Source organism: Mustelus asterias, unplaced genomic scaffold (genome assembly GCF_964213995.1).
Source record: "Mustelus asterias unplaced genomic scaffold, sMusAst1.hap1.1 HAP1_SCAFFOLD_2891, whole genome shotgun sequence".
Taxonomy (NCBI): domain Eukaryota; kingdom Metazoa; phylum Chordata; class Chondrichthyes; order Carcharhiniformes; family Triakidae; genus Mustelus; species Mustelus asterias.
This window is the reverse complement of record NW_027592836.1, coordinates 32,989-44,569: the sequence shown is the minus strand read 5'-3', so window position 1 is coordinate 44,569 and position 11,581 is coordinate 32,989. Positions and strand designations below refer to the sequence as shown.

Genomic DNA, 11,581 nt, shown 5'->3' with positions numbered 1-11,581 from the left:
CGAACGCTCCTGCTGGGCTGCACAGCCGTACAGCAGCCTAGAATGTTCCGTGCTGTGTGAGACTGACTCCATTATAAACACCAGGAGCGCACGTCAGTACAAAAATTATTCAGGAACTGTGTTCTGGAAAAGCGTGACACAGCCACAGTTTGAAGGCTGCATTGGCTGCAAGTGTTTTGGGCCATTCTGAAGTTGTGACGGACACTAATTAAACGCAAAGTCTTTAGTTTCTCCCCCGGGACAGTTCTTGCTCCCTGCATTAATGGGGAGAGGTGCATCAGTCTTACCGTCAGCGTGTAGGGAGATTCCTTCCTCTGGCTCTCCTCGGGAGTGGGGGTTGTGCTCGTGCTGTCAGCCGTGCTGTCAGCCGTGCTGGGCCCAGTGGGGGAGGTGTCTACAAAGGTTTCGTCCACCACTCGGAGTCTGACCTCCTCCCCAACGTCCATGTAAAGGTCGTGTGTACCCTCGTCCGTCTCGTATTCCCACACCCACACCTGCTCCGTCTCGTCACTGCCAGCCCAGTCAAGGAAAGCCTGGCCAACACCTTCAGCTCGCGTTTCTAAAGGGCATGTGGCACCTTCTCAACTCGCCCTGAATTTTACAGTTTAATAACAAGCCATTCGGCCCGAGTGGTCCATGCTAGTGTTTCGTCCCGCACATCTTCATCTGACCATATCAACAGATCCTTCTGCCCCTTATTCCCTCATGTTCGCAGGCTCGAGGGCTAGATGGCCTATTCCTGCTCCTATTTCTTATGGTCTTATGTTTATCCAGTGTCCCCTTGAATGGGTCTATACAGGTGTTTGAGGGCCAACCCCTCCCCCGTCCCACCCCCAAAAGGGAAGGTTCATCCCCCCACCACCCCAGTCCCGGTCTCCAATCAGTGAAGGATACAACTTGGCTGGCTGCTGCAAGGATTCCGGAGGAATGAGGATGTCATCAAAATATCCCAGGGTCACTGTGAGGAAAAGGGTAGGATCAGCAGTGAATTAAGGATGTTTCTAATGGGTCAGACATTGACCCAGATCCACAAACAGTCCGCAGTGCCCCAATCTAAAACCTCCCCTCCACAATCTTGGTGAGTATCAGGATGAGAGCAGCTTGAAGCATTCTCTGTGGGTTTCAACAGCTCGAATCAGACATAATACAGCAACAGAGTCAGCATGGATACAATAGGCCTGCAGAACTGCGACAGTTTTGGCTTCCTTTACTTGAAGAGGGACATATTTGAATTGAATTGGAAGCGGTTCAGAGAAGGCACGGTGGCAAGCACTGCTGCCTCACACCAGGGACCTGGGTTAAATTCCGGCCTTGGGTCACTGTCTGCATGGGATTCTCCAGCTGCTCCGGTTTCAACAACAAAGAACAGTACAGGAACAGGAACAGGCCCTTCGGCCCTCCAAGCCTGCGCCGATCACGTTGTCCTATCTAGACCAGCCACTTATATCCCTCTATCATCCCTCCCTTATTTCCTCCCACGCTCCAAAGATCACAGAATCATAGAATCCTACAGTGCAGAAGGAGGCCATTCAGCCCATCGAGTCTGCACCGACAACAATCCCACCCAGGTCCTATCCCCGTAACCCCATGCATTTACCCTGCTACTCCCCCTGACACTAAGGGGCAATTTAGCACGGCCAATCAATCTAATCCGCACATCTTTGGACTGTGGGAGGAAACTGGAGCACCCGGAGGAAACCCACGCAGATATGGGGAGAATGTGCAAACTCCAGACAGACAGGCACCCGAGACTAGAATTGAACAGAGGTGCTTGGCGCTGTGAGGCAGCTGCGCCAACCAATGTGTCACCGTGCCGCCCCAAATGTGCGGGTTAGGTGGACTGATCATGCTAAATTACCCCTTAGTGTCAGTGGGGTTACAGGGGTAGGGCCTGGATTAGCAGGGTAAATACGTGGGGTTACAGGGCCGGGGGGGGGGGGGGGGGGGATTGTTGTCGGTGCTCGATGGGCCGAATGGCCTCCTTCTGCACTGTAGGGATTCGATGATTTCTACGAAGATTCAGTTGGCTGTTGCCTAGGATGAAGCGGTTGCCTTACGAGGAAAGGTTGAGCCGATACCGTTTGGGGTTTAGAAGAATGAGAGATGATCTTATTGAAACAAATAACATTCTGAGGGGGGATTGTCAGGGCGGATGCTGAGAGGATGTTTCCTCTTGTGGAGGAACGTAGAACCAAGGAGGACAGAGTTTCAAAATAAGGCACCTCCCATTTATGACGGAGATAAGGAGGAACTTCTTCATTAATCTTTGGAACTCTCTCCCGCAGAGAGCAAGGGAGGCTGGGACATTGAATATATTCCAGGCTGGGTTAAGACAGGTTTTTGATTGACGGGGAGTTGAGGCTTATGGGGGGCAGGCAGGAAAGTGGAGTTCAGGCCACAGTCAGATCAGCCGTGATCTTACTGAATGGTAGAGCTATGATCTAGGCTGAATTGCCTCCTTCTGCACTGTAAGCACTCAATGATTCTACTCAATAACTCACAAGCTGACCACATCATTCAACAAAGTGTGGGAAACACGGTCGGTGTTCTTGGTTAGTTTTGTCTCTTTGGGCCACATTGATGTGTACCACGGAGCATTGTCCAGACTGAACCCAGGTTCTACTCCATTTCCTCTTTTCTCAAGTTGTCAATATGAACAGTTCTGGTTCTCACGCTAGGATTTAATCCAATGAACCAAAAGAAGCCCTTTCCAAAACTCCAGATTCGAACATGGAAACCAGGGTAAAGCAGCGAGGTCTAGAAACAAACAGAAACTTTGTGGGTTGGACAGACTTGACTCAGGACAGGAGCCACGGTTTAGGAAGGATATCAGAAACTGTGAATACATTAGCTGCCTCTTCAGCCACATTACAACAGTGACTACACTTCAATAAAGTACTTCATTGGACCCAAGGTGCGTGGAGACATTTTGAGGTCATAAATTGAAATTCAAATTCTAAACATCAATTTACATCTAACCCAGTGATGGGTTGTTACAGTTCACTCAGGGAGTTGCTGCCCTTTTCCATGCGTGTTGTAGTCTGGAGCTATGGGCAGTGATGGTCGAGGCTCCAACATTCTTCCCATCACATGTCTGACCAGGAATCTTTCCCACTCTCACCGCCTGACATTGGTGAGTGTTTGGAAGGATTTTACAGGCCGATTCTCAACCTGTTTGGCCGCGTTATGAACGCACCTTCGTTGGACATCAAGTCCTGGGTTGGGACTCGAACCCGGAGCTTTTGGATCAGAGGCAGGGACACTAACCCACTGCGCCACAGGATCTCCTGCATCTGACCTAGAAATGTTCACTAGCGAAGCAGGGATAGGAACTTGCTTCATTCCCCAATGTAAACAATACTCAATGTTGTCGAGCGTGGGATTCCAGCGAATTAAACCAATGAAGCAACATTGTCTGGGGCCAGGTTCCCCCAGGAGGACGGGTCCCCACAGCACAGTAAGAGCAGATGCAGCACTAACAGATTTACTCACTGCAAACAGAAACAGGCTCTTCGGTCCACCAAGCCTGTGCTGATACTGTTTGCCTCCTGTTCACATGTCCATCAAGATGCACCTTGAATGTTGCTAGCGGGCCTGCTTCCACCACCTCCACTGGCAGTGTGTTCCAGGCACTCACCACTCTGTGTATGAAAAACCTACCCCACACGTTTCCCCTAAACTTACCCCTTCTCACCTTGAACCTGTGCCCTCTTGTGGTTGCGATGTGGAGATGCCGGCGTTGGACTGGGGTGGGCACAGTAAGAAGTCTCACAACACCAGGTTTACCTGGTTGGAGTGGGAGAGATTCCTGGTCAAACCTGTTGCACTTTAACCTGGTGTTGTGAGACTTCTTACTCTTGTAGTTGACCTTTCCACCCTGGGGAAAAAGTCTCTGACTGTCCACCCTGTCTGTGCCTCTCATAATTTTGTAGTTCTCTATCAGGTCTCCCCTCAGCCTCCGTCTTTCCAGCGAAAACAATCCGAGTTTATTCAACCTCTCCTCATATCCAAAACCCTCCAGACCAGACAACATCCTGGTGAACCTTCTGTGCACTCTCTCCAAAGCATCAACGCCCTTGGCGTAACAAGCTGTAGGAACAGGAGGAGGCCATTCACTCCACCCAGGCAGATACACCGGACAATGAGGTCTTGGCTGATCTGTATAACCCAAGAACCTCCACGGATCCATACACCTCAATTCCCTTGTTCAACCGAAACTGATCCCAGCCTCAACAGAGAATGTTCCAGAATTCCATGCACCATCGCTGCGTCAGATAGAAATAGATACAGTGGAACCCCGATTTAACGCGACCCGATTTAGCACGGATTCGGATATAACGTGATGAATCATTGGACCCTTTTTTTCCGCTCATGATTGGCAAATTTAGCGCGACCCCGATTTAGCACGACCCCGCTTTTTTCGCGATAACATTTTATGGACCCCAACCATCCCGTTATAACGGGGCCGCACTGTATTTAGAATCTGCATTTCACTGGTGCCTTTTACAGTCTCAAAACGTGTGAAGAGGTGCTTCCCGACATCAAGGGCCTGGCTCTAATTCTAAAGCTGTGCCCCCTTGTCCCAGAACCGCCAACACGGTGGCACAGTGGTTAGCACTGCTGCCTCACAGCACCCAGGGACCTGGGTTCGATTCCTGGCTTGGGTCACTGTCTGTGTGGAGTCTTCAAGTTCTCCCCGTGGGTTTCCTCCGGGTGCTCCAGTTTCCTCCCACACTCCAGATGTGCGGGTTAGATTGATTGGCCGTGCTAAATTGCCTCTTATGGTCAGGGGGACTAGCTAGGGTAAATATGTGGGGTTACAGGAATAGGGCCTGGGTGAAATTGTGGTCAGTGCAGACTCATTGGCCCAATAGCCTCCTTCGGCACTGTAGGGATTCTATGACTCTATTCCATGACGAGCCCCACCAAACAAAATATTTTCTCTCTATTGACCCCAACAAATCCTTTTATCATCTTAAACTCCTCAATGGGATCTGCCTCATATGTTAGATACTTGAGGAAGTACAAGCCCAGTCTGTGCCCCGTCAGTTAGAGAGCTCACAAATGCGTGCTGAACCAGTGCATTAAACCCAACAGCACAGGATGGAGGGAGGGAGGGAGTAACAATGCTCCTGATCACTGCCCAGCTCCCCACTGCTGGGCTCTGACGAAGGGTCATCCTGACTCAAAACGTTGGCTCTATTCTCTCTCCACAGATGCTGTCAGACCTGCTGAGATTTTCCAGCATTTTCTGTCTCTGTTTCAGATTCCAGCATCTGTTGCATCTTGCTTTTATGCCCAGTGCTGGAACTGTGCTCACTGTGTGAATTAAACTGTGAACGGTGCTCCAAGGGAATTGCAGTGCGATTCAGAACCTTCAGGAGGGAGGGAATCATAGAATCCCTCCAGTGCAGAAGGAGGCCATTCGGCCCATCGAGTCTGCACCGACCACAATCCCACCCAGGCCCTACCCCCACATATTTACCCACTAATCCCTCTAACCTACGCATTTTAGGATTCTAAGGGGCAACTTTTAACCTGGCCAATCAACCTAACCCGCACATCTTTGGACTGTGGGAGGAAACCGGAGCACCCGGAGGAAACCCACGCAGACACGAGGAGAACGTGCAGACTCCACACAGACAGTGACCCGAGCCGGGAATCGAACCCGGGACCCTGGAGCTGTGAAGCAGCAGTGCTAACCACTGCGCTACCGTGCCGCCTGGAAGACGGGGAAGGGGCCGGAAAATGCAGAAGGGCCCACATTCCCACTTCCGGGGTGTTCCCAGTGACTCCCCGAAGTGAGAATCCTTAGTCAGTGCAGGATGCTGGAATCCTGAGCATGAGGCGGAGTGAACGGAACAAATCCAAACTCATTTATTGGTGACCCTGATCCTCAATGACCCCTCTCCCCGCCGCCCCACTCGCTTTCAATCCAACCGCCCACTCGATAAACAACAATAAAAGCCTCTGCCTCTGTGCGGTGAGCAGCTGTCCCCTAGCCAAGGTCATCAGCAGCAAAAAGGGACATTATTATTTCACACGCTCAGACAGTCGATGCTGCTGAATTCTGAAGGACAATCTTATCTCTCAGACATGCACATTGACAAGTTGTTCAGGACACACAGGCTGCAGAACAAACAGCTAATCTCATCCACTAACTCAATGGAGTCTTAGAATCCCTACAGTGCAGAAGGAGGCCATTTGGCTCATCGGGGGCTGCACCGACCGCAATCCCACCCAGTCCTTATCCCCATAACCCCATGCATTTACTCTAGATAGCCCCCCTGACACTAAGGGGCCACTTACCCACTGCTTTAAAAATATATCTCCTTCCCTCTACTGCCTGACCAAGCAGCAAACAAACGCTCCACTTCATAGCCCTCTGCCGAATCATAGAATTCCTGCAGCGCAGAAGGAGGCCTTTCGGCCCATCGAGTCTGCACCGACGACAATCCCACCCAGGCCCTATCCCCACAGCCCCATGCATTTACCCTAGCCAGTCCCCCTGACACTAAGGGGCAATTTAGCATGGCCAGTCAACCTAGCCTAACCTACACATCTATGGACTGTGGGAGGAAACCGGAGCACCCGGAGGAAACCCACGCAGACATGGGGAGAACGTGCAGACTCCACACAGACAGTGACGCAAGCCGGGAATCGAATCCGGGTCCCTGGTGCTGTGAGGCAACAGTGCTAACCACTGTGCCCCCGAAGTGGCCATTTGAATTGGCATGACTGTGGTGTCTGCCTTAGCTCTGAGGTGCAGAGGGATCTGGGTGTCCTCGATATTCCAAAGAGTCACATTGGACTTGAAACGTTAACTCTGTTTCTCGCTCCACGGATGCTGCCAGACCCACCGAGTTTTTCCAGCACTCTGATTTTATTCCAGCATTTGCAATATTTCATTTTGGTCCCATTACTATTCACCACAACTACTCAATGTGTCAGAATATCCCACATTCGAACCACATTCTGGGTAAAGAAATTCCTCCTGCATTCTTTCTTAGATTTATGAGTCACGACATCATTTGTAGAGAGGTCTTGTGTCGCAGTGGGTTATGTCCCTGCCTCTGATACAGAAGCTCCGGGTTCGAGTCCCACCCCAGGACTTGATGTCCAAGGAAGGTGAGTTCATAACGCGGCCAAACAGGTTGAGAATCGACCTGTAAAATCCTTCCAAACACATGCCAATGTCAGGCGGTGAGAATGGGAGAGATTCCTGGTCAGGCGTGTGATGGAAAGAATGTTGGAACCTCGACCATCATTGTCCATAGCTCCAGATTACAACACGCATGGGAAAGTGCATGATGCCACAGAAACACGCACTCCCTGAGTGAGCTAAAACACATTACACTTCTGGCCCTTACCTTTGGGCTGGACACAGGTTGAAAAGTCTTTGTTACATCGACCCTATCAAATGTCTTCAAAGTTTTAAAGGCTTCCACAAAGTCACTCCTCATTCTCCTCTTTACTCGAGAGAGCCAGCCCGATAGATGCAACCTCTTGGTTTGGCTGCCATCCGTTTGGTGCCTTTATACTTCATTCTCTGAAATATTACTCTGTCAATTCCTCTATCAATCCCATTCTTTAATTCACCAGCGGCAGCTGCACGGTAATCAAACTCATCTTCAAATTGTGATGATACCATGGGGTGGCACAGTGGTTAGCACTGCTGCCTCACAGTGCCAGGGATCCGGGCTCGATTCCCAACTTGGGTCACTGTCTGTGCGGAGTCTGCACGTTCTCCCCGTGTCTGCGTGGGTTTCCTCCGGGTGCTCTGGTTTCCTCCCACAGTCCAAAGGACGTGCTGGTTAGGTGCATTGGTCATGCTAAATTCTCCCTCAGGGTACCCGAACAGGCGCCGGAATGTGGCAACTAGGGAATTTTCACAGTAACTTCATTGCAGTGTTAATGTAAGCTTACTTGTGACACTAATAAATAAACTAAACTACTGTGTTATTGATATATTTTATGTCCATGGGGACTGTTTAAAGTAGTTCTTTTCAATAGGCAGTCAGTATGTCTGGAGGGAATACAGCTCAGATGCTGGGAAAGCATATAATTACTCATTTTAGCCATATAGTGTTTATTTCGGAGAGAGCTAATAGACTTGTTTACAAAAGAAAATGTCCCCTGTGATTTTTTTTTTGATTAAAGGAATGGAAACTAGGGTATTTGATTATGTATGTAGGGTTATGTGATAATGTGATTAATGGAAGGAGCTAGGTATGTAGCAGAGAGAGAAACAGCTTTTTCTTTCTATTTCTGGCTGGGGTTTGTTTAAAGGCAGATGTCTGCAAACTGCTCTGAAAATCAAAACCTCCATGAAAGTTTTTAAGGTTGTTAACCCAATTTATAGCAAGTATTCCTGGGTTTGCTAACCGTATTTAAAGAGACATTTGAGTCCAAGAGGAATGTTGCTTATTTGGAACTGAAATAGTGATAAATTAGAAACGAAAGTTGTTGCCTTTCATTTTTTAACAATTGTTCAACTGTTAAAAGTTAAGCTGCTTCATTTGTTAGAGTTATATTTAAACCGTGTTCTTAAATAAAGTTTGTTTTACTATAAAAGATCCTTAATTTGTCAGTGGAATCATTCCTGGAAAGAAGTATCCATTCCTCACATTTATGCCAAAATTGAAAATTGTTGGGGTCTAGTCTGGCTTCACAACATACCTCAAGGTTCTGGTCCAGAACCCCAACAAAGTACAATGGGGAATTCTGTGAACAAAAGTGCTTAGAAAGGATTTACAAAGAATGGGGAAGGTACAAGGGAGATTTATCAGGACGAGGGAATCAGTTATGTAGGTGACAACAGAACAAAGAACAGTACAGCACAGGAACAGGCCCTTCGGCCCTCCAAGCCTGCGCCAATCGCATGCACTTAGGGAGACCGTATCCTCCCATTCCCATCCTATTCATAGAAATCACAGAAACCCTACAGTGCAGAAAGAGGCCATTTGGCCCATCGAGTCTGCAGCGACCACAATCCCACCCAGGCCCTACCCCCATATCCCTATATATTTACCCACTAATCCCTTTAACCTATGCATCTCAGGACACTAAGGGGCAATTTTAGCACGGCCAATCAACCTAACCCGCACATCTTTGGACTGTGGGAGGAAACCAGAGCACCCGGAGGAAACCCACGCAGATAAGAGGAGAATGTGCAAACTCCTCACAGACATTGACCCAAGCCGGGAATCGAACCCAGGTCCCTGGAGCTGTGAAGCAGCAGTGCTAACCACTGTGCTACCGTGCCACCCATGTATTCATCTAGATGCCCCTTAAGTGTCGCTATCTTACCTGCTCCCACCACCTCCCTGGGCAGAAGCTGGGATTGTTCTCTTCGCGTAGAGAAGATTAAGAGGAGGTTCAGTGAAGTTGTTCAAAACGATATGGGGTTTTAATAAGGAGAAGCTGTTTCCATTGACAGGCAGGTCAGTAATCAGAGGACACAGATTTAAGATAATTAATAGGGACATAGAGTACAAGAACAAGGGTCTATGTCGAAATTGTATAAAACACTGTTTCCATCCCAAGTGGAATATTGTGTCCAGTTCTGAGCACCAACTTCAGGAAAGATGTGAAGGTATTGGAGAGAGAGCAGGAAAGGTTCTCGAGAATGGTTCCAGGGGGGAGGAACTGCAGTTTTGGAGATAGATTGGAGATTTAGATTGTTTTCCTTAGATAGAAACAAGGAGTATTCAAAATCATGTGGTGTCTGCAGAGAGGAGATAGGGAAAAACTGTTCCCATTGGTGGAAGGATTGAGAAGAGAGCACAGATTTAAGGTAATCGACAAAGAAGAAATGGAGACATGAGAAAGTTATTCACACAGCGAGTGGTTAAGATCATAGAATCCCTACAGGACAGAAGGAGGCCATTCGGCCCATCGAGCCTGCAGTGACAACAATCCCACCCAGACCCTATCCCCGTAACCCCACGTATTCACCCTGTTAATCTGCCTAACACGAAGGGACAATTTAGCACGGCCAATCAAACCCACAAATCTTTGGACTGTGGGAGGAAACTGGAGCACGCGGAGGAAACCCACGCAAACATGGGGAGAATGTGCAGACCCCACACAGAGTGACCCAAGGCTGGAATCGAACCCGGCTTCCGGCGCTGAGAGGCAGCAGTGCTAACCACTGCGGCACCGTGCCGCCCATCTAGATCTGGAATGCGCTGCCCGAGAGTGAGAGTGTGGTGGAGGCAGATTCAATCCAGACATTCAAGAGGAACTGGCTAATTATCTGAACAGGAAGAATGTGCTGGGTTACGGGGAGAAGGCAAAGGAATGGCACGAGGTGTATTGCTCATTCGGAGAGTCAGCGTAAACATGATGGGCTGAATGGCCTCCTGCTTTGCTTAAACAATTCTGTGATTCTATAAAAAGGCCTTGGGGTAATGAGAATTGTTTTTTACATAGCAAGTAGTTATGAACTATACATAGCAAGTAGTTAGGAACACGCTGCCTGAAAAGGATGGCGGAAGTAAATTCAATAACGAATGGGAGTACTTAAAGCATTCAAGAGGCGGCTGGATATAGCACTTGGGGCAAATAGGATCAAAGGTTATGGGGAGAAAGCATAGAACATAGAAAGCCACAGCACAAACAGGCCCTTCGGCCCACAAGTTGCGCCGATCACATCCCCACCTCTAGGCCTATCTATAGCCCTCAATCCCATTAAATCCCATGTACTCATCCAGAAGTCTCTTAAAAGACCCCAACGAGTTTGCCTCCACCACCACCGACGCCAGCCGATTCCACTCACCCACCACCCTCTGAGTGAAAAACTTACCCCTGACATCTCCTCTGTACCTACCCCCCAGCACCTTAAACCTGTGTCCTCTTGTAGCAACCATTTCAGCCCTTGGAAATAGCCTCTGAGCGTCTACCCTATCCAGACCTCTCAACATCTTGTAAACCTCTATCAGGTCACCTCTCATCCTTCGTCTCTCCAGGGAGAAGAGACCAAGCTCCCTCAACCTATCCTCATAAGGCATGCCCCCCAATCCAGGCAACATCCTTGTAAATCTCCTCTGCACCCTTTCAATGGCTTCAACATCTTTCCTGTAATGAGGTGACCAGAACTGCGCGCAGTACTCCAAGTGGGGTCTAACCAGGGTCCTATAAAGCTGCAGCATTATCTCCCGACTCCTAAACTCAATCCCTCGATTAATGAAGGCCAGTACGCCGTACGCCTTCTTGACCGCATCCTCCACCTGCGAGGCCGATTTAAGAGTCCTATGGACCCGGACCCCAAGGTCCTTCTGATCCTCTACACTGCTAAGAATGGTACCCTTCATATTATACTGCTGCTTCATCCCATTGGATCTGCCAAAATGGATCACCACACACTTATCCGGGTTGAAGTCCATCTGCCACTTCTCCGCCCAGTCTTGCATTCTATCTATGTCTCGCTGCAACTTCTGACATCCCTCCAAACTATCCACAACACCACCTACCTTGGTGTCGTCAGCAAACTTACCAACCCATCCCTCCACTTCCTCATCCAGGTCATTTATGAAAATGACAAACAGCAAGGGTCCCAGAACAGATCCCTGGGGCACTC

The 11,581-nt window shown here is 49.1% G+C and overlaps 1 protein-coding gene across 1 annotated transcript in view; it reads right to left on the bottom strand.

The window, feature by feature from the left end:
- Positions 1 to 287: 287 nt before the first annotated feature.
- polr3h (polymerase (RNA) III (DNA directed) polypeptide H) overlaps positions 288 to 11,581 on the bottom strand; it is a gene marked incomplete at its 3' end in the record, with an annotated part of 29,525 nt that continues 18,231 nt past the window's right edge. The window contains exons 5-6 of the mRNA XM_078207929.1: positions 895 to 958; positions 288 to 510 (exon numbers count right to left, since the gene is read on the bottom strand). Coding sequence (XP_078064055.1) covers positions 288 to 510; positions 895 to 958 — 287 coding nt within the window. The remainder of the gene's footprint in view (positions 511 to 894; positions 959 to 11,581) is intronic.